Source organism: Rhincodon typus, chromosome 21 (genome assembly GCF_021869965.1).
Source record: "Rhincodon typus isolate 14 chromosome 21, sRhiTyp1.1, whole genome shotgun sequence".
In the NCBI taxonomy this organism is placed as follows: Eukaryota; Metazoa; Chordata; class Chondrichthyes; order Orectolobiformes; family Rhincodontidae; genus Rhincodon; species Rhincodon typus.
This window is the reverse complement of record NC_063352.1, coordinates 39,304,624-39,325,144: the sequence shown is the minus strand read 5'-3', so window position 1 is coordinate 39,325,144 and position 20,521 is coordinate 39,304,624. Positions and strand designations below refer to the sequence as shown.

At 39.7% G+C, this 20,521-nt stretch overlaps 1 protein-coding gene across 1 annotated transcript in view; it reads right to left on the bottom strand.

Moving 5' to 3' along the window:
* The window catches only part of sdk1a (sidekick cell adhesion molecule 1a), a 720,929-nt gene that overhangs the window by 91,233 nt on the left and 609,175 nt on the right, over positions 1 to 20,521 (bottom strand). Inside the window, exons 28-30 of the mRNA XM_048609738.1 lie at positions 16,910 to 17,008; positions 12,419 to 12,613; positions 4,003 to 4,204 (exon numbers count right to left, since the gene is read on the bottom strand). Of these exons, the coding sequence (XP_048465695.1) occupies positions 4,003 to 4,204; positions 12,419 to 12,613; positions 16,910 to 17,008 (496 nt within the window). The remainder of the gene's footprint in view (positions 1 to 4,002; positions 4,205 to 12,418; positions 12,614 to 16,909; positions 17,009 to 20,521) is intronic.

Below are 20,521 nucleotides of genomic sequence, written 5' to 3'. Positions count from 1 at the left end.
TAAGGTCCTGGGGAGTGCTGCTGAACAAAGAGACCTTGGAGTGCAGGTTCATAGTTCCTTGAAAGTGGTAGTACAGGGTAGTGAAGGCAGCTTGGTACACTTGCCTTTATTGGTCAAAGCATTGAGCATAGGAGTTGGGAGGTCATGTTGTGGCTGTACAGGACGTTGGTTAGGCCACTTTTGGAATACTGCATTCAATTCTGATCTCACTGCTATAGGAAAGATGTTGTCAAACTTGAAAGGGTTCAGAAAGGATTTACAAGGATTTGCCAGGGTTGGAGGGATTGAGCTGTAGGGAGAGGCTGAATAGACTGGGGTTGAGAGGTGACCTTATAGAGGTTTATAAAATCATGAGGGGCCTGGATATGGTAAATAGACAAGGTCTTTTCCCCAGGGTGGGGGAATCCAAAACTAGAGGGCATAGGTTTAAGGTGAGAGGGGAAACATTTAAAACGGACCTAAGGGGCATCTTTTTCACACAGAGGGTGGTGCGTGTATGGAATGAGCTGCCAGAGGAAGTGGTGGAGGCTGGTACAATTACAACATTTAAAATGCGTCTGGATGGGTATATGAATAGGAAGGGTTTACAGGGATATGGGCCAAATGCTGGCAAATGGGACTAGATTTAGGATATGTGGTCAGCATGGACAAGTTGGACCGAAGGATCTGTTTCCGTGCTGTATATCTCTGACTCCATGGCTCCAAGTGGCAGCACAATGTTATACAACTGGGACCAGTTGCCCCGGGAGTCCTCAACGTTGACTCTACACCCCATGAAGACTTATAGCATCAGGTCAAAAGTAGGAAAGGAAACCTTTGGCTGATTATGATGTACTGTTCCCTGCCCCCTCTTGGCTGATGAATTGGTAGTCTCCACGGTGAACGTAACTGGAAGAAACAGTCTGAGTGGTAGGAGTGGAGAGTGGCTCTGCAGCACCGCTACTGAACGTACTGGTTGGGTCCTAAATAACATAGCTGCTAGACTGGGTCTGTGGCAAGTTTTCCCTCAACACACGGGAAAAACATAGCTGATCTCATCCTCACAAATCTGCCTGCACTGCACAGTCCTTATGGATACGAAGTCCTGTCTTCCCACTGAGAATGCCTTTCATCTTGTTGTGTGGCACTATCACTGTGTTAAATCAGATAGACTTTGAACAGATCTAGACTGGGCCTCCATGAGGCAGTATGGGCCATCAACAGGAGCAGAACTGTACTCAATTGTGACCTTATGGCCTGACATATCTCCCAGTTTACCATTACCATCAGAATCACCCCTGGTTTAATGACAAGTGCAGGCGGGCATGCCTGGAGCAGCATGCCAAATGAGATGAGCTGCAATCGATATAGAGCTAAACAATTCTACAACCAATGAACCAAATCTAAGCTCTACAAGTGCTATCACATCCATTCGTGAATGGTGATAGACAATTAGACTGCTCACTGGAAGTTTGAGAATGGATGCAGGAGTGAAAATCTTCAGTTATCAAGTAGGATTGGAGAAGTTGACACTGTTTTCCTTGGAGAAGAGAAGGCTAAGAGGATATTTCAAAGCGGTTTTTAAAATCATGAGGGAGCTGTACAGTGAAGAAAGGGAGAGACTGTTCCCTCTCATATGAGGATCGTGAATGGGTGAGCAAAGACAGATGGTAACTAGCGAGAGAAATAAGTGTGATACAAGAAAAATTCTCTCTCACACAGTGCGTAGATAGGAATACATTGAAGGGTGGTGGAGACAGGTTCAATTGAGGCTTCAAGAGGGTACTAGATAATTAGTTAAACAGAAACAACATTCATAGTTATGGGGAAAAATAGGAGAATGGTACTAAGTCATACTGCTCCTTTAGACAGCTGATGCAGACACAATGGAACAAATGTATCCTTCTGCATCATAACAATTTTGTGGTTCTGTGAAGAATTTGACGATGGCAGGATAAGTTGAGAAGGCTGTAAATGGTGCTTAGCGTTCAAAGTGAGGAAGTTACATGAAGTCTTTATAAAACACTGGTTAGCCCCAACTAGAATATTGTAACAACTTGGGTTACCACTATTTAGGAAGAATGCCAAGGCCTTAGAGATGGAGTGAGATTTTATATCTCTGATACCATTCTAATGAAGCTTTATTTATGTGCGAAGACAAGAGAAGCTGGGATTGTTGACCTTAACAAAGAGAAAATTAAGGTGAACTAAAATACAGATGTTCTAAGTCATGGAGGATTTTGATAAAATAGAATAAGTAGAAAATGCCATTAATAGCAAAAACATCAGTAACCAGGGAATGCAGATTTGAGATATCATTACTCCCAAAAGAAAACTAGCACTGACATAAGCAAAAAAAATTATGTAGCTTGTTTCTATGAGCTGCTATGCACTGTCTGAAAGAGATGTGGAAGCAAGTTTAACAATAGAATATCTGTGATTGTTCACTATGTTGAAGATAGAAGGCTGTTGAGAGAAGCCTTAGGAGTCACCTTGGGGAACTGCTCTAGGTAACAATCAACAGAACCATGATAATTGTCCTTGTGTTGAAGATTCCTGTCATACTCTTACACCAACCAAGTACAGGCTTCAACATTGGAACATTTAAGCAGACCATAATGCGATAATGGTTTTGTGCACCAATAACAGAATAACAATCCGATATTATACATGACATTGATTGTTTGCCTTGGTCCTAGGTTGGTGTATTGCCGAGTTTTGTATTGGAATCTTATAAGATAAAACTGCCTTCATCTGAAACCACAGATCCAATTTAAAGGAAGTATATAAAGCACAAAAATCTATCCAATCCATCTTTTCACAGAACATGAATGTTTCCCCTGGTGAGCAGTTTCCCAAGAGGAGAAGGCATCTGGTATCATAGAACAGTACAGCACAGTACAGGCCCTTCGGTCCACGATGTTGTGCCGAACTTTTACCCGAAACCTAAGGTCTATCTAACCTCCACCCCTACCTTATACTATCATCCATATGCCTATCTAAGAGCCGCTTAAATGCCCCTAATGAGGCCGACTCCACTACCCTCTCCGGCAATGCATTCCACGCCCCTACCATTCTCTGAGTAAAGAACCTACCTCTGACGTCTCCCTGATATCTACCTCCTTTCACTTTAAAACTATGTCCCCTTGTAAAAGCTACCTCCACCCTAGGAAGAAGTCTGTCAGCCATTGGATCTATTGAAGTGATTAAGCCAATAATGGTCACTTAATGGTCACATTCCATATCTGCCACTGTTTTACCTAAGGCTAGGGAGGTGGGAGCTTTCACTGCACTGGCTGCTGTTGGGCAAGGAGGAGGGGCTAGGTTGGGGGAAGTACTCCTTTAGGGGTGGTCCCCTGTACTCACAGGAGACACACTCTCCCAAGGTCATATTCCCCCTTCAACCCACAACCCAGCTCAAAAACACCTCCACACACCTCCACCCCCACAAAAAAACCCTCTTAGTGGGGTGTGTCAGCCAGGCCCATCCAAACCTGGATTTATCTATAAGCCTTGGCTCTATCATTTATTTTTCTCAGGCACTGCCTGTAGTCCCAGCAGTGGTCACTGCTTGAACAAGGCTCTGCTGGGACTGCAGAGATATGGCCAATCAGAATGGCTGGCATCTCTCTAAGGCATAACTTCCTCCCATGAAACAATTAAGTCAGCTTCCAGCATAAAATGGCTGGAGGCAGCCAGCTATTGGGTGGGTGGGCTAAGTAACAGCTTCTCAGTTGGGAGAGGAGATAATATAGAGCTCTGTAAAGTCCAGCCCATATTTTTCTGTTGGCTTGGAACATAAATTATGATACATTATCTTTCACAATATTTCTCCTCTAGTTTTTGATTGCCCTCCATGTATTTTCAACATTTTCTATTCTGATTTCAGATTTTCAGAAAGTCTCATTCTCTTTTAATTAATTGATTCACATGCACAAAATGCAGCTTTGTCTTAATTTGATAAATATTAATTTAACCTATACAAGATGCAGAATTTCAAATTAAAGTGACTGCACACATTACCGGTCTATAAGATATGATGTAGCATCATGACTAATTGAAGAGGTGTGTGTCTGCCAATCCACGTTAGGTAGTTCCTTTATTTGCACCGTGAAGTAGCGGATTGGTGACGACCTGTCACTCCCTGGTTTCCATTGCAACAGCAAACTTCGACCCCGAATCTCAGACTGAGGTACTGTCAGATTGGTAGCTGGCTGTGGGCGATCTACAAAACAAAAGAAGGTCTCCAAATGATTCTGTCCTGCAACCGTCCCAAAACACCATAGGTCCCTTTGAACACAAACAAAACAAAATTAAAAGAAAGTTGGGCAAAACCAGAGCTCACTTTTCTGGGACCACCATGTTGAGTGACTACAGAACCACAAAAATGATGAGATCCAACAATACTTGATTTATTTGACAACAAATTTCCTCTGCAATATGCAATATCCCTGTATCCTTTGATGTCATTAATTTCCAGAAATCTATCAGTGTCTTCCTTGAGGATAAACAATGTTCACCAGCCTTTTGGGGTCAAGAATTCCAAATATTCACCACATTCTGAATGAAGTATTTCTTCCTCATCTCATTCCACAGTGTCCTGTCCATTATTCTAGGACTGTGCTATATAAATCTATTCCTGAACACTATCACTTTAGTTATTCAGAATCCAGGGAAATTTTCCTTCCCAGTCCAAACTGCAGGTCTGACATAACTACTTTTTCTCAGTTCATGTCCTGCAAGCTGTATTGTTCCTGGAACTCTCATACATTTAAGGGTATAGGCTCTCTCAGTCTTTTACTAATCTGTAGAGTTTTAATCAAACACCCCTTGTCTGGAAGTTTTACAAACTACATTCTTTCACTGAGGTAGATTATTCCTTTAAATAAAAGGAAAGTATTGCAGATTCTAAAGATCTGAACTAAACACCGCAAGTGTTCAGGAAAGAAACAAATTAATATTTTGAGTACAATATGGCTCTTTAATGCTCTGAACAATCTCCTTTTCTAGGACAGACTATGCTTACTTTTGACCCCATTCAGATCTCCTGTGAATTGAACCAAAAGCTTTTGAACTAAGTTAAACAAACTTCCAATGATACTCCAGGAGGCCTTGCAGTCACCTGCTTTATTACACATGGTTCCAGAAAGACTGACCTGGTAAATTTTTAAACCCCTTTACAAAAAGAGATGCTAGTTTGAAATCTAAACTTCAAAGAAATGTTTATATATATAAATATTACAAATATGTATTACAATTTTTATACACTATTACAAATATTTATATATAAATAATACTTATCAAATAACACTTAATTGTTTATGTTAATTAAATACACGTTTTGCTGCTTTTGTGGTATCTGAAAGTCCATGTGCTGATCACACATGAAAAATATAATTCCACTATCAGTACTAAATTTGCCTTGCTCTTGCTTGAATGAACAGACCGTCCTCGTGTCATGATTTAACTTAAAATGGTCCAGATTGACATTGTAGGTATTGTTTACTGTCTTGTACACCAATAGCTGGTTCCTTATTCACTGTGCTCAAAGCTGAAGAGCTCATCTTTTCTCAGTGCCTGCTTGAATATTAAGAATCAAACTCATGACTCTTCTCTCAATCTCTTCTCTCATTCACAAATGAACACAGTGACGAATCAGTCACAAATGAGTACAATGCTCTTGAAGTGATCTGACCAGAACATGGTACTATTTTAAAGAGGCATCCCACAACATAACCCACAGATTTATTCATATTATTAAACATTCTATTTACATAATGATTGCTGCTCCACAGGACAGGATACGTTAGAGAGTTTACTAACAGGGCTGGATCTCTTTCAACTTCATCCATATCTAAATCGACACCTTTCATTAAAAATGCAACAAATGATTGAAATTATAATTTTCCAAGAACAATTAAATTGTAGAAAGACCAACTGAAATACTTGAATTCGGGTTTTTATTGTCTCAAAGTGATCCACTTATAAAGTCAAATGGAGAGTAATTGGACTATAACAGCAAATGATCCTCCAGCTCATTTGAAATTTTAATAATTTGGCCCATTGATTTCACTAGATAGAATAATACTAATTGAAGATGAAAGGGAATTATAATGAAATTCAGAGCTATTCTGTGCTAAGTGATAACTGAAATGTGCCAATGACTGTTCAAAGCCTATCAGTGTCTAGATATACTAGTCCAGTGTCATGAGCAGTCAACAATTTTCGTGGATAAATATCAAGAAAGCAATACTTTTTGAGTTTTGTGTTGGAAGTGATTGATTTTGCTTGCAGCGCTGTGCATGAGCAATACACAATTTATTGATTGAATATGTGTAAAGGAATCATCAGCATGATGCAGTGATTGAATGTGTGCTGAACCGTCAAAAATCATTCTACAGTCTGCTCATTTAGAATTCAGCAAAAAAAAAACAGTTCAGCATGTTGGTTTATCATTAGTGCCTTTCCGTTTGCATCAAGGAAGGTATAATCTTCAGCAGCGCACACACACATGAAAATGAACTGATTCAACAAAAGTTGCTCTATCCTATGTTCTCCTGAAAGCTTGGCAACACCATCTGACTATTTCTTAATTTAATTAACTTTTCTCCTTTCATTTACGTGACTGCATCCTGGATTTTCACCTTTATCTAACCTCTCATTAGGGAGCTGGTTAGCTCAGTAGGCTGGATGGCTAATTTTTGATGCAGAGTGAGTTCAATAGCGCAGATCCTTCTTGTCTCTGACAAGAATGCTAGATACTGAAGTAATTACAGATCCATTTGTAAAATTGCTAGCCACTTCCAACTATTGACAAAATTTCCCTTAACTCCTCTTTATTTTATGAAGTGTTTTTTACATCATACCCCATCAAGTGCATTTACACTCCCACTGTGGCAGGCTTGAAGGTGGGAGGGCTTGTAAAATATATCAAATGGCCTTCTGCCACCTACTCTCAACTGGCATGAAATTTTATGTTGGAGTAGTGAAGAACTTATGGGTCTCGTTCCACACCTACCATTATTTTACCCAAGACCATCTGGAAAAAAGGTATCTGTTCATTTGTGCAAACTGCTCTGTAGATACAGTTGGCAGATGGTCTCATTATGATTACTTGTCTGGGTGAAATAATTGCTAATGGGCTCAGGCTTCTAGGAAATGTTGACCCCTTTTCAGATGAATGCTAGCTTTTTTTGATTGACATCTTTATTGTATTATTGTATTTATTATGCTGTAAAAATCTTTCTTCAAAGTTATTTTTCACTGTTTATTTACGTAAGATAAAGAGATATGAAATGGATTGCTTACAACAATGGTTGTGATTGACTGACACTTTTGTGAGGTTGTTAGACAAGCAGATTTTTTTTCAAATCAGATTTTCAAAGTTTGTTGTTTGTGTTATCACTTACAAGAGCATTTCAAAGACTTGTCAGATTTGCCAATAGCTCACTGGTTCTAATCATAGACAATAACTGGAAAAGTGGGCATGGAAGAGGCAAGGAAGGTAAGGGAAGGTCTATGAGTATTTGTTGGATGTATGAAGAGGTGTTCAAAACGTGACAGGGCAAGAGAGATAAGCGAATCAGGTCATGGAGGATATGAGTAAGCCAAAGAGGGCATATATTGAAGGGGCATGAGAATGGATCAGGAGTGGGGACTAGAGGGCTAGAGTCATGATTACATTTGGCAGTATCTCCAGCAAGCTAGCCTAACAGCCTTGCAATCTGCCTGTCTCTTGCTACCTTATACCTACTTCCAAATATGGGGTCCCATCTCCAGCCTATGCTCATCACCCCAAAATGAAAATAGGATGGACAGACTCCTGTGGTACAGAGACAAAATCGCAGGGTCAGAAGTCCCAATAACAGTCTCTTTTACAAAAATTGGGCCCAAAAACTATGCATAGTAGTCCAGACATAGTCTTACCATAGCACTACCTAATTATACAGAAATCTCTTCGTTATATACGCCAATTCTCCGGCAAGAAAAGCACAATATGCCTTTTACTATCCTAATTGCTTGCATCTAATTGCTTGAGAGTGTATCCTCTCTTCGATAAAAACCTGTCATAGCACAGTACTCTCTTTCTCACAGTTCTCTCGGTACTGTACTAGAGTGTTAGCCTTGATCTTTGTGCCAGACTGTCTGCAGGGGCTTCTGACATTGAGATGAACCACAGCTGAAATGTAAGATAACCTAGAAAATGTACTTCAGTTGACACATGGAAACTAGATGAATATAAATTATGAGAAATCTTTACTTCAGAAAATTTGCATGTTATTTTGTTTTAATTGAGTCTCTTCATGAAGATAAAGATGATATTGCCATTAAAGATACAATAACTATTATAACACATTACACCTTTAAAAGTAACTGCACACAGTTTCTTGCAGGAAAGGCTGAATGTTATACATTAATGTAGTATTTCATGAGGTTATTTTATTGCCAAGATTTTAAACAATGTCAGATAGCTTATTTGGGTGGCAAAATTCTCTTTCTGTGATTCTGAACATTAAATAAGTTAGATGGCTATCTGTGCAAAAAGTTCCAGATCTGAAATGGATCAGTAACTATTTTAAGATCTTTAGGGAACACTGAATTTCTGGAATATTGGTTAACTAATCCATGTACCTTCCAAATGGCTTTAAGTGAAATTTACTCTTTTCTACTCAAACTTACCAACTTGGTTAAATGTTATTTATTACTTTTAAGTAAATTCAACTTTTCTACACCACCCTATCTTATAGGTGATAGCACCGATTAATACAAAGACATTTAAGAAATACTTCCTGAAATATATGTTTTGGTCGCAAGGCCAACATTGTTTGCCATTCATTCCAGCTGTCCTTGAGGAGATGACAGTGTGTTACTGTCATGAACTGCTCCAGTCTATGTGTCAAAATGGGTTCCATAATGTTGTTAGGTAAGGTAGTTCCAGGACCTTGACTTAATGACAACGAAGAAATAGAATATATGTCCAGGTCACAACTGTGTATAACTTGGAGGTAATGGTGTTCCCAAGTGCCTGTTTTCACTGTATTTTTTGGTGGTGGAGATTGCGGGTTTGTGAGGTACTGCCTTAGAACCTTTGCTGATTGCTGTAATGCATTGTGACACTATTGGATATATGCTTCTGAAGCTCAAGAGCAGCTCAACTGCAATGCTGAAAACTACTGCTCCAGAATTAATCTTGCATCTAGGTCAAATATAGCTACTTCACTGGCATCCACCTGGCAACGTACAGAAATGTTCAGATATTTCACAAAAAAGTTAAAATCACTTTTGCAATTTTAAGATCTCCTGTATCCCACATAGGAAGCTAGAAAACATATTCTCAAATTTTAGGAAATGGTTTGTAGTTCATGACCCAGAATACCCTTCTTAAAATCATTGTTGGTGCACCAAAAATCAAATGGACTGCAATGATCCAAGGAGGCGACTCACCATCACCTTCTCAAGGGCAGTTATAGATGGGCAATAAAAATCTGTTCTAGCCAGCAAAGTCCACATTCCCTGAATGAATTTAAAAACCACCCAATCTGCACAACCGAAGCCTATGTTAGAGTGCTAATTCCTTCTTCTTCACTCTGTCAACTCTTGCTACACTCTGAAGGGGGCTGAACAGTGCGATGCAGCCAATCCTATCTCTGAGAAACAGGCTGTCATTTACAAAAGAACAATGTTCTAAATAATATTGGTGAATTTAAACAACGGGAAATTGGTTAGCAAGACAGAGAATGTCTCAGACAACGGATGTGGTGAATGAAATATTTGTGGTGGAGTTGGACAGGCAGAGATGCCATTGTACACTGGGAGGGATTGTGCAGGAAACAATCCTGGATGATCTTTCGAAGGAATCTTGAATCCTACTCAATTAAATATATGGCTACATAAAATTCCTTGGCAATCAGAGCTCATGCCTAACATCCAGATACTACATCTCATACAACTAACAATGTTCTCTGTTTCACACTCACCTCTCGTCACCTCCACATATGTCAGGCTATTTAACAATAATGGGAACATCACCCAAACACAGTGCCACACACTGCACTATCACTGGCATTCTGTCCCTTCTCCTTTAGACAAGTAGACAAATAACCGGAAGGGTCAGAGCAGAACCAGTGGATGGGATATGGATTTCTGCATCTCCTGAGGCCCCAAAGGAGAGTTCTCAGAATAATTGGGCTGGAAGTGATGTGATTTCATCTGGTTAAGAAAAAACAAAGAACTCTGGATACTGGAAATCTGAAACAAAAATGAAATCGCTGGAGGAAGTGGACCCTGAAGAAGCATCACCAGGCCTGAAACGTTAACTCGGCTTTCAGTCCATAGATGCTGCCAGAACTGCTGAGCAATTTCTCATTTCATCTGGTATTGCTGAGATCATTGGGATCAACACTATATTCCTGCCTAATGGCTTTCTCAACTCCCAGGAGACACTCCTCCTGCTTTCTGATATAATGAATAGGTCACAGTTAATGTGACCATGGACCTCTTCTCACGCATGCTGCCACCACCACCCCACTTTTTGATTTTCTTCTTTCATACACCCATGAACTAACATCTGCCTACCAAAGAAGGAAAGGAAAAAGCAACATGAAAGTATTAATGAAGAGGTCCTTCCACTTGATTTCACACTTGCAGTCACAGACTCAGATTCTGGCATTGCACGTATCTCAAAAGTAAATTGGAATCCACATGGTGATTATTCATGCCTGAACTGCCCTCAATCTGCCCAGGAGATTCTTTTACTAATATAGTGGAGTGTTCATTTGCAGACAGTTTCTGCTGCAAGAGGCTCAGATCAGAATCTTGATGGGGTTTGCGTAGAAGGGCATAGCACACAGATTCTGGGTGCACTGGCTGACAGACTCCTGATAGTATCAAGTGTGAAGGTGTTCAGTTTCAGCTTGGTAAAGACATCAGGCTCTGGAATCTCCACTCACATTGCAGACCCAGATGCACTGGTCACTAGTTCTTCTCCAATTCCTGAGAGGATGCATCAACAACCTGGTAAATTCAGCAACTCAAGACCGTAAAAAACACTCCAGACAGTTTGCAATTGTAGAAGCAGTTGAATACCTCATATACAATTTGTGTGCCCAGCCAAGGAGTCCGAGAGCACAACCCATCTTGCCTAATTCAAATTTGTTTGCTGAATGATTGATCAATTAATTGCCTGAACTGTATGGTCCAAATTTGATACTCTGTCATTGCATCGACCAGCGGGCTACATAATGTAAGGACAGCACATATTCACAGTATTGTGATGTGCAATGGAGCTGTGCCACGTGCAACCTATTCCTCGTAGAACAAAGTACAGGTGACACAGGAAGCTAGTAGAGCACTGAACCCAGACACAGCAGTGCAAAATCTCTATACACCATGTCCCAAGCACTTTACAGTTCATTCATGTGTGTTTAAATGCTTTTCTATATTAATGTCTACAGTCTTGAAAGTCTGGCATAAGAAAACCTCAACTTCACTTAAATGATAGCAGATGTCATGACAGCAGGAAAAAATGGCAATAGGCAATGATACCACATGGGAAAAAACAGTGTCCAATGCAGAGGGATTGACACTGATATTACTCATTACCAAAAATTTACAGAATTCACTTCCACCTTTGAGTACACATCTATGATAAATTAAGAATTAGTGTTACACATCTCTTTTCTGTGTTTAATGCACTATTTCTCCACTGAAAAATCTACATGTTTAATAAAAACATTGTTTTCGATGCACTTAAGTGAACTTGAACTTGCTCTGTGTGCTGTAGCTATTAAATTTTTTTGTTGGCAGGAACCTATTCCATTGACTCCTGTTATAAATCATGTTCACGGTTCATGATTTCACCAATTGCAATGTTCTCTGGAAATGCATTCCCCAAAGAATGACAGGACTTTACTGCTCAGACTGTATAAATAACTCCAACAAGTGACATGAAAAAGGAAAATATCAGTATTTCAGCCATTTGATCACAGCTGAAAGCTCCAGAAACCTTTTCTGGAAAGAAAAGGAGAGGGCAACAGAAATAGGGATTGACCTAGACTTGTTTGAATGATGGATGTCACAGACCAATCGCAAAGAGCTTCAGTGGATATGAGAGTTATGGCACAAGACAGGCAAATATGGTACATCATGACAGCCGATCTCCTGTCAGGAGTAGCTACGAGCAACAACAGCAGGAGTTGGGAATATTATCCATACGTTGTCAAGGAACCTTGCACAATTATCAGCCATTAACAAAACTGGAATTAGCAGCCTTCAATGGATACAGAACAATTACTCTAAACTCTGAAGTTACGCTATCCTAATTATTTTTTTGAAAAGTATTTGCAATTTATGAAAATTTTGCTTATTTTAAAGGATACATAAAAAGTTCATTACTCAATTTAGAACGATCCAACACCACCAACAATGCCTTGTTTTTTACCTCTAGTTTCAGTGGTGATCACAACTGCCTCCACTGACTCGCCCCACCCCTGACGTGTCTTTGCAGAAACACGGAAGACATATGGAGATTCAGGTATCAGCTTGGTTGCAGAGTACTGTCGGACATTGGCACTGACTTCTGTGGTGATGAACCGATTTGGTTCAGCAGTTGCCAAACGGTAAGATACCTGGTAACCTGCAAATAAAAACAAGTACATACTTGTCAGAATGCTAGAATCAATTTTTAACTTTTTGTTTTCACATTACTGAACCAGTATGACGGAATGTATTTATATTGCATTTTCAACATCTACTTTTCAATAAAACTGAGCACATTACAGCATTGACGATTTCGTGTTCATTTTTGTCACTCTAATTTTGTGTTCTGTTGAAGGCAGTGACTCATGCTGGGAGACCAGCCAATCACCAATTTGTTGCCCAAGATGCCACTTGTCATGTGTGGAGCCAGAGCAAGCAATGGCAGGTTATTAGGCTGTGGGTGGTTTCAGAGCTAGTCCCCATACTGTGCTCATCTGGTGTTAGGCTCTCGCCATATAGCAGTCAGTTGCGGGAACTGTAGTTGAATAATTCCCTCTCTAGCTCAATACTGAGATCAATCATATCATCCTTCCTGTGCTTTTGGTAAAGATCAGCTACAGCAGTACAGGTTACAATCAAAATGATCAACTCTATGGAATTTTGCTTCACATCGTATAGTGCATTGACAATTTGAGCCAAGGGCAAATGTAATGACCCATGCTAATTGTAGCAGCACTGGGCAAAGGGTTTAATCAAAATGGATCATTTAAATTGTCTGCCTCCTTATAAATATGAAGGGTGGAATGAGAAATTCTTTCCTGAAGAAAGATTTACTGTTGAATATTGAATGCATTCTCAATCGTCACAGCCAGGAAGAGTAATGGTGGTGCTTGAAACTTGTCAGAGCAATCTGGACCAGCAATAAAAAGGCACCACAAGGGTAATACAAGATGCACCAGTATGATTGGGTAGAACGACAGGAACTTGAATTTGGGAGAATGAGGTATCAGCCTGGATTTTGTGCAATGGTTAGAGTTTGTCGTCATTACTTCATTGAAACAGACAACAATTTCTGCAGCCTGTGCACACGCAGGAAAATAACATATGCAGAATAACATGAAAATCCTGAAGGTGCTGTCAGTAGATTTTGTAGATATGCTGCACAGGCAAACTTCAGACTGCAAATCATGGAAAACAAAAGGACCTCCAAGAACCTCACTCATACATTGTTGGTTTCATGGTGCAAATTGCTGAAAATTTCAAAGAATCCTAGAATGGTTGCAGCACAGAAGGAGGCCTATCAACGTTCATTTCTGTGTCGATTCTTTCCAGAAGTAACTCAGTTAGTCCTACACTCTGCTTTCTCTCCTTGGGTTTGCAATTATTTTCTCTTCAGGTAACTATACAATACCTTTTTGAAAGATAATGATTAAATCTGCTTCCATCACACACTGTCATTGAATTCAGATCCTAACCATTTGCTGTGTAAACTGTTGTTCATCTTTTGTCATTCACTGGATATCAGTGTTCACTGGTTCTTGATCTTCCAACAAGCAAACAATTTCACAACATTTACTTTGTCCAGACCCCTCCTGATTTTGAAAATCTTTATCAAGTCTCCTCTCAACTCTCTCAACGACCAACAATCCTGCGTTCTCCAGTCTACCTTTGTAACTGAAGTCCCTCAACCCTGTAACCATTCTTGCAAAGATTTTCTGCATTGTCTCTAAATGCATCTTTATGCCAACTTGAAAACTGCCCTTTCACTTACTGGAATAGAAGAGAAGATGGGGCTTCTGCCAATCTCATGGACACTGCATTCTATAAACAAATTTCAACTCAATTTCCAATGGGCATTATTTCATTGAATATTTAATCTCGCCTTATTTATCAATCCAGCAATTCAGGCAAAGTCTTTAAGGACAGTAGCTACAAGAGGGTAGCATGTCCGGTACAGCTTGCATGTGGTACTCTGACACAAAATCTTAAGTATATTCCTGGAGCAGTTTTGGGAAAGCTCTCCAGAGTATCAAATCTACACCTCATCTGAACTAGGTATTCTTTACATAGTGTCCCTTGAGATGCATTATGGTCTCTGATGCATTTCTTTAATAATTTTGTACTCATACGTTTTCAATTTGCAACTGCATCTTGTGTTTGTCTTAAAAAACAAAATTAAGAGGAAAAGTTCTTCAAAAGTCAATGGGTGGTTTACTTTAAACATGATATGACACACATAGCTATTCTGAAATTGTAAAAACATGCTGTACATGATGTTTAGGTGAATGGTTCTGGCAGTCATCAACATTATCAGTCCAAATGGGAATGCTCCTACTCCCCAGTGACTAACTTTTCCAGCTTGTCTTTAGAAGTGTGATTTTTATACTGTAGTTGTTAGTTTTTGCTCTCTCCTGGGGGTGTGTGTTGAATGAAGCTGATGCTTCTTTATGACAGATTTTAAAAACTGAACAGACATTTAAAAAAAAAACAATCAGCAGGGACCCTTCGTGTTGCTGCAGAATTACAAAATCTTCAACCTTTGAATAACAGCAAATGTCAGGGCAATTTCACAGTACTAAATGACTACAATCTGTTCTCTATTATCATCATTTTTAACCTACCCATTCAATATTTAAAGTTAAAACAGATGAAAAATATTTTGGAAAACATTAATGATTTACTTAAAGCAGAGGGAACACTGACTGACTGAGCCAACAGAGAATTCCTTCTTCAGTTCTGCCATTGTTTTTTAAGAAAACATGAAGGTAAGCAGTGCCAAGGAAGGAAGATAGAAGATAGAAGACTCAGAAAAAGGTCACTCAAGATTCCAGATTAAGTTCAGTATAAATTCCTATCTATTTACAATTGTTATCCCACTGAAACTGATTTGGATAAAAAACTGTACATGAAGTCTTGTTGGGAACAAAATTCCAGTTTTAATATAGATACAGAACTGTGCTGCCACAGAAAAACAGTTATAATTGATAGTCTTTATATTATGTTATTCTGTGGTTCACATATTATAATTATAGCTCTAGAATAAAATTGTTAAGAAAAATCACTATGATCTGATTTGAGATTCCTTCATCAAAATTTGATAATGTGTTTCCAGATTCATTGAATATGTAATTACATCTATATTCAAGAAACATAAAAAACGTCTATTAATTATGCACGGCAGCAAACACTGCTTTGTACTATTACTTTCATAAACCACCTTAAATTGTCTATGTGCAAGGAAAACTCAATCATGTAATACACCTTATAACCACTTAGTGTCACTAAAAGACAACGTGTTTGTCCTGTGCCTGTTTACCAAAAGAATGTTGTTGCAGATTATCTTATTTCCCAAAGCATAAACGCATTGCTCTGCCATAGCATTACTTCTAAGTGGGATTCTACGTACAATACTGTCACCTATTTATCTTTGACAAATTCTTGTTAAGGCCTTAAAATGAAGGCCATCAAAAGCGTTACTTCTAAATACTTTGCAAAGAACAATTCTGAAAATATCTATTTGATATAAATAAATGTTGTTTTAGCTGTGTGTAGAAGGGCAATAGTTGTCATGGTAAAATCTGTCATTGATCAGTCCCATGTTTCCTTTCAGTTGAAAGGATACCTATGAGAACAAATGTTTTAAAGAGGAAATAAAGAGGAAAAATAAATAAGTTACGAAGAAAGGCAAATTTAAACAGTTTTAAATGTTTTGAATTATGCATTTTTCAATTTTTTTTATTTAGAATGTACTAAGGAAGATGCTGTTTCAAGGGTTACAAATGGCAGTTATAGTTACATATTTTTTCAAGGAATAGTAGGAAGCTACCAGGTCCAGGAATGCACCGTGAAATGAGCTCCTGATCATAGAATCATAGAATCCGTACAGTGTGGAAACAGGCCCTTCGGCCCAACAAGTCCACACCGACCCTTGGAGCATCCCATCCAGACCCATTCCCCAATAACCCACCTACCCTACATATCCCTGAACTCTATGGGCAATTTAGCAATGGCCAATCCACCTAACCTGCACATCTTGGAGTATGGGAGGAATCCGGAACAACTGGAGGAAACTCACACAGACACGGGGAGAATGTGCAAACTCCACACAGTTGCCTGAAGATGGATTTGAACCCGGGTCCCTGGCGCTGTGAGGCAGCAGTGCTAACTACTGAGCCACCGTGATCTAGGCTAGATCAGCTGGGAAGGCATTGTGAAGAACTTTTGTACTTCTGCATGGCAGCTCTCTGAACCACTCCTGCCCGTAACCCAGCCTAAGATGATGAAATGGCTTTGGTGCAAGCCTGGATTTAGTCTTCAATTTATTCACTTTGCCAGGAATGGTGCACAGCATTGGAAGAATCCAAAGAAGGGAAAGAGAAGGAAAATTATTCATTAGGCTATTCAATAGCATTTATTAGATACTTCCATGCAGTTCATTATTCCTCTGTCTTACCTAGAATGATGCCATTGGGATTTTCGGGTGTCTGCCAGACAACTCTCAATGATGTCAACTGGACCTCTGGGAATAACAATCTTAATGGAGGACCTGGAACTGAAGTTTTAAACAGTGAAACATAATCATTTTAAAGAGTGAAACATAATAATTTGATGAACCTTATTCCTTACTTTAAAATACTGTTTTATTGTATTATTTGTGCTGCTTGTAAAGCAAATTTCTGCTTTGGACTCATCTCCACTCTGTTTACAATATGACTATCCAAGTAGGTTACGCCTCCCATAATATTTAATGATATCATTTATGGGAATAAAAACATACTGTAAGACAAAACAGCACATTTCCTTACAGTATATAGTATTTGAATTATTGACAAATTTTGGAAGCTAATATTTTAATCATAAATTTGAATTATGCATTTTTCAATTTTTAAAAAAATGTAGAATGTACTGAGGAAGACACTGTTTCAAGGGTTACAAATGGCAGTTATAGCTACATATTTTTCCAAGAAATAGTAGGAAGCTACCAGATTCAGGAATGCACTGTGCAATGAGCTCCTGATCTTGGCTAGATCAGCTGGGAAGGCATTGTGAAGAAGTTTTGTACTTCTGCATAGCAGCTCTCTGAACCACTCCTGCCCATAACCCAGTTTAAGATGATGTTATGGCTTTGGTGAAAGCCTGGAATTAATCTCCAATTTATCCTCTTTGACAGGAATGATGCACAGCAGTGGAAGAATCCAAAGAGGGGAAAGAGAGGAAAACTAATTAAAGACTATATTTTTGTAGTTTACTATCTGAACAGATAGATTCCTGTTACAAATTCAGGTGCAATAGCAAATTGTTCCCAAATTCCACAGAATACACAATGTGGCCTCGAGGTATACCAACTGGTTATCCTCACTTTCACACACGTCCCTCCTCAGCAACAATTCAAAGGCTGACTGAGATAACGCCAGATGGTAAGACGCTTGACACGAATCATAAAGTTGCTTTATTTCACAGGAAGGTGCTACAAATAAGCAGCAGTACAACCAGTTTAATGCAGTTGAATGGTATGATGTCTGTGTAAATGAACCCAGGTGGCAACGTCACACTGCAGCAATATACCTTTATGCCCAGACCCCTGCTTGATGGTGTGCATTTGCCATGTATTTTTTCTCCAAGTGTACAACCCCAATTGTGACAAGCAAATCCTGTTTGTAGACCTGAGTAGTCTTCATAACTCTTTACAGGAGCTGCCAGTCTTTTACAAGGACCTGATCAAAATCTGGAACATGGTCACTTCACACTGGTGTAGTGGCCAATATACCCTTGCAGCTGCTGGGAAAGCCTGGCAAACATTGATTGTCCTGTTGCTGAATGACTGCTGTGCACAGACCTTGAAGGAGGAAGAAAGATTAGAGGTTGTGGGTATTGTCAGAGAGGTGCCTTCTTCACCACCTTGTCAACCTGCAACTCCACTTCCAAATAAGTATGCACCTGCATCTTTAGGTCTTTTTGTTCGGCAACACTCACCTACCCCTAACTGTATAAGTCCTGCCCTGGTTTGCATAACAAAATGCAACACTTAAGTTAATTAAATTCCATTTGCTACTCACTGGCTCAGTGCCCCATCTGATCGAGTCCCGTTGTACTCTGAGATAATCATCTTCACTGTTTACTATAACACTTAATTTGGTGTCACCTGCAAACTTACTAACCATGCCTCCTATATACAAATCCAAATCATTTATATGAATGATGAAAAGCAGGGGAAGCAGCATCAATCCTTGTGGCACACTGCTGGTCACAGGTCACCAGTATGAAAAGCAACCCTCTACCACTACCCATTTGTCTGCTACCTTCAAGTCAATTTTTATCCAATTGGCTAACACTCCCCTTGAATCCCATGTGATCTAAACCCACTAACCAGTCTACCACTTGGAACCTTGTTGAACACTTTGCTGAAGTCCGTACAGATAATGTCTACTGCTTTGCCTTCATCAATCTTCTTTGTCGCCTCTTCAAAAAACTCAATTAAGTTAGTGAAACACGATTTCCCACGCACAAAGCCATGTTGACTATCCCGAATCGGTCCTTGCCTTTCCAAATACATTTAAATCCTGTCTCTCAGAATCATCATGCAGAAACTCTGTGCTGTTCTACATGGAGGGGGTTCCTATACAGGCTGCTGTTTCACACTCTACACTTTTACACCTCTTAAACTATCCAGACATGCTGCTCTGTGGCAATGGCAGGGGTCCCCAGTGGGAGTCTTCTCTTGTATTACCAGGGTTTTAGCATTGAAGATTTTCAACGTGGCAGCCCCATAACAATAGAAGCTCACAGGCCATCAGGCTGTCTGTATTTTTCATGACCTAGAGGAGTCCTTGTTCTGTGGATGGGTTCAATTACAGTCTCCATTTCATTATTTGAAGGGGCTGCTCCTCAACTTTTGGTCACACTTTAACCCCACATTTCAATTGTTTGGGTCACCCAACGCAAAGGCTGGTCAGCAGATTGGGGGACTTCCTTGTGAACTTGCTCTTGGATCTCACCAAGATGGCCATCAACAGATCCAGACAGCAGGCTATGGAGGGGATCATTTTACCTCATTGCCTGCCTCCCTTCTGTGTTGTGATAAGGTGGCTCAGTGGTTAGCACTGCTGCCTCACATTGCCAGGGACTGGGGATGATTGCCTGTGTGGAGTTGCACATTCTCTGCGTGTTTGTGTCGGTTTCCTCCCATAGTCCAAACAGGCACAGGTTAGGTGGATTAGCCATACTAAATTGCCCATAGTGTTCAGGGATGTGCAGGGTAGGTAGATTAGCAAAGGAAAATGCAGGGTTACAGGGATATGGTCGGAGGATGGGTCTGGATGGGATGCTCTTCGGAGGGTCAGTGTGACTTGATGGGCTGAAAGGCCGACTTCCACACTAAAGGGATTCTATGATTACATTTGAATTTGGATTCCTGGAGGGGGAGCACATGGTTTCTCTAGCACATCTGAGACCCATGGAGTTAGGGTGCAGCATCTCTCCCTAAAACTAAACTTTTCAAAGTTTCCTTTGAAGTTTGTTTTGTTATCTCACTCCTTTACAGTTGGTTCTTTAGTTCATTAGTTATATTAGTTTTCTATTGGTTTTGTAGTTATACAAAATGAAAAATAAAAGTGTTGATCCACAGTACTGGATCATTTAACTTGACTCAAACAAAGGCCTCTGAATTTTTTTCCTCAGCAAACCTTTTAACAGTTTACCTTTTAACAAATTTTGCTTCTCTTCCAATAATTCTTTCTCAAAATAACCATCTTTTGTTGCCTGTATACACTGCATCTTATTCAATCTTTCAAACTTCACAGACATTCCTGTCCACAGAAGCAAGACAAATCCATCATCAGCACAGTGATGGAAGGAGTCAATGACAACAATATAAAGCAATACTTAGTCAGCAATCATTGCTAGCACATCCACTATCTCTGCAGTTATTGCTTTTAGAACACTAGGATGTGGGCAATCAGGTCTAGGAATTTCAGAGATAGTAGGAACTGCAGATGCTGGAGAATCTGAGATAACAAGGTGAAGAGCTGGATGAACACAGCAGGCCAAGCAGCATCAGAGGAGCAGG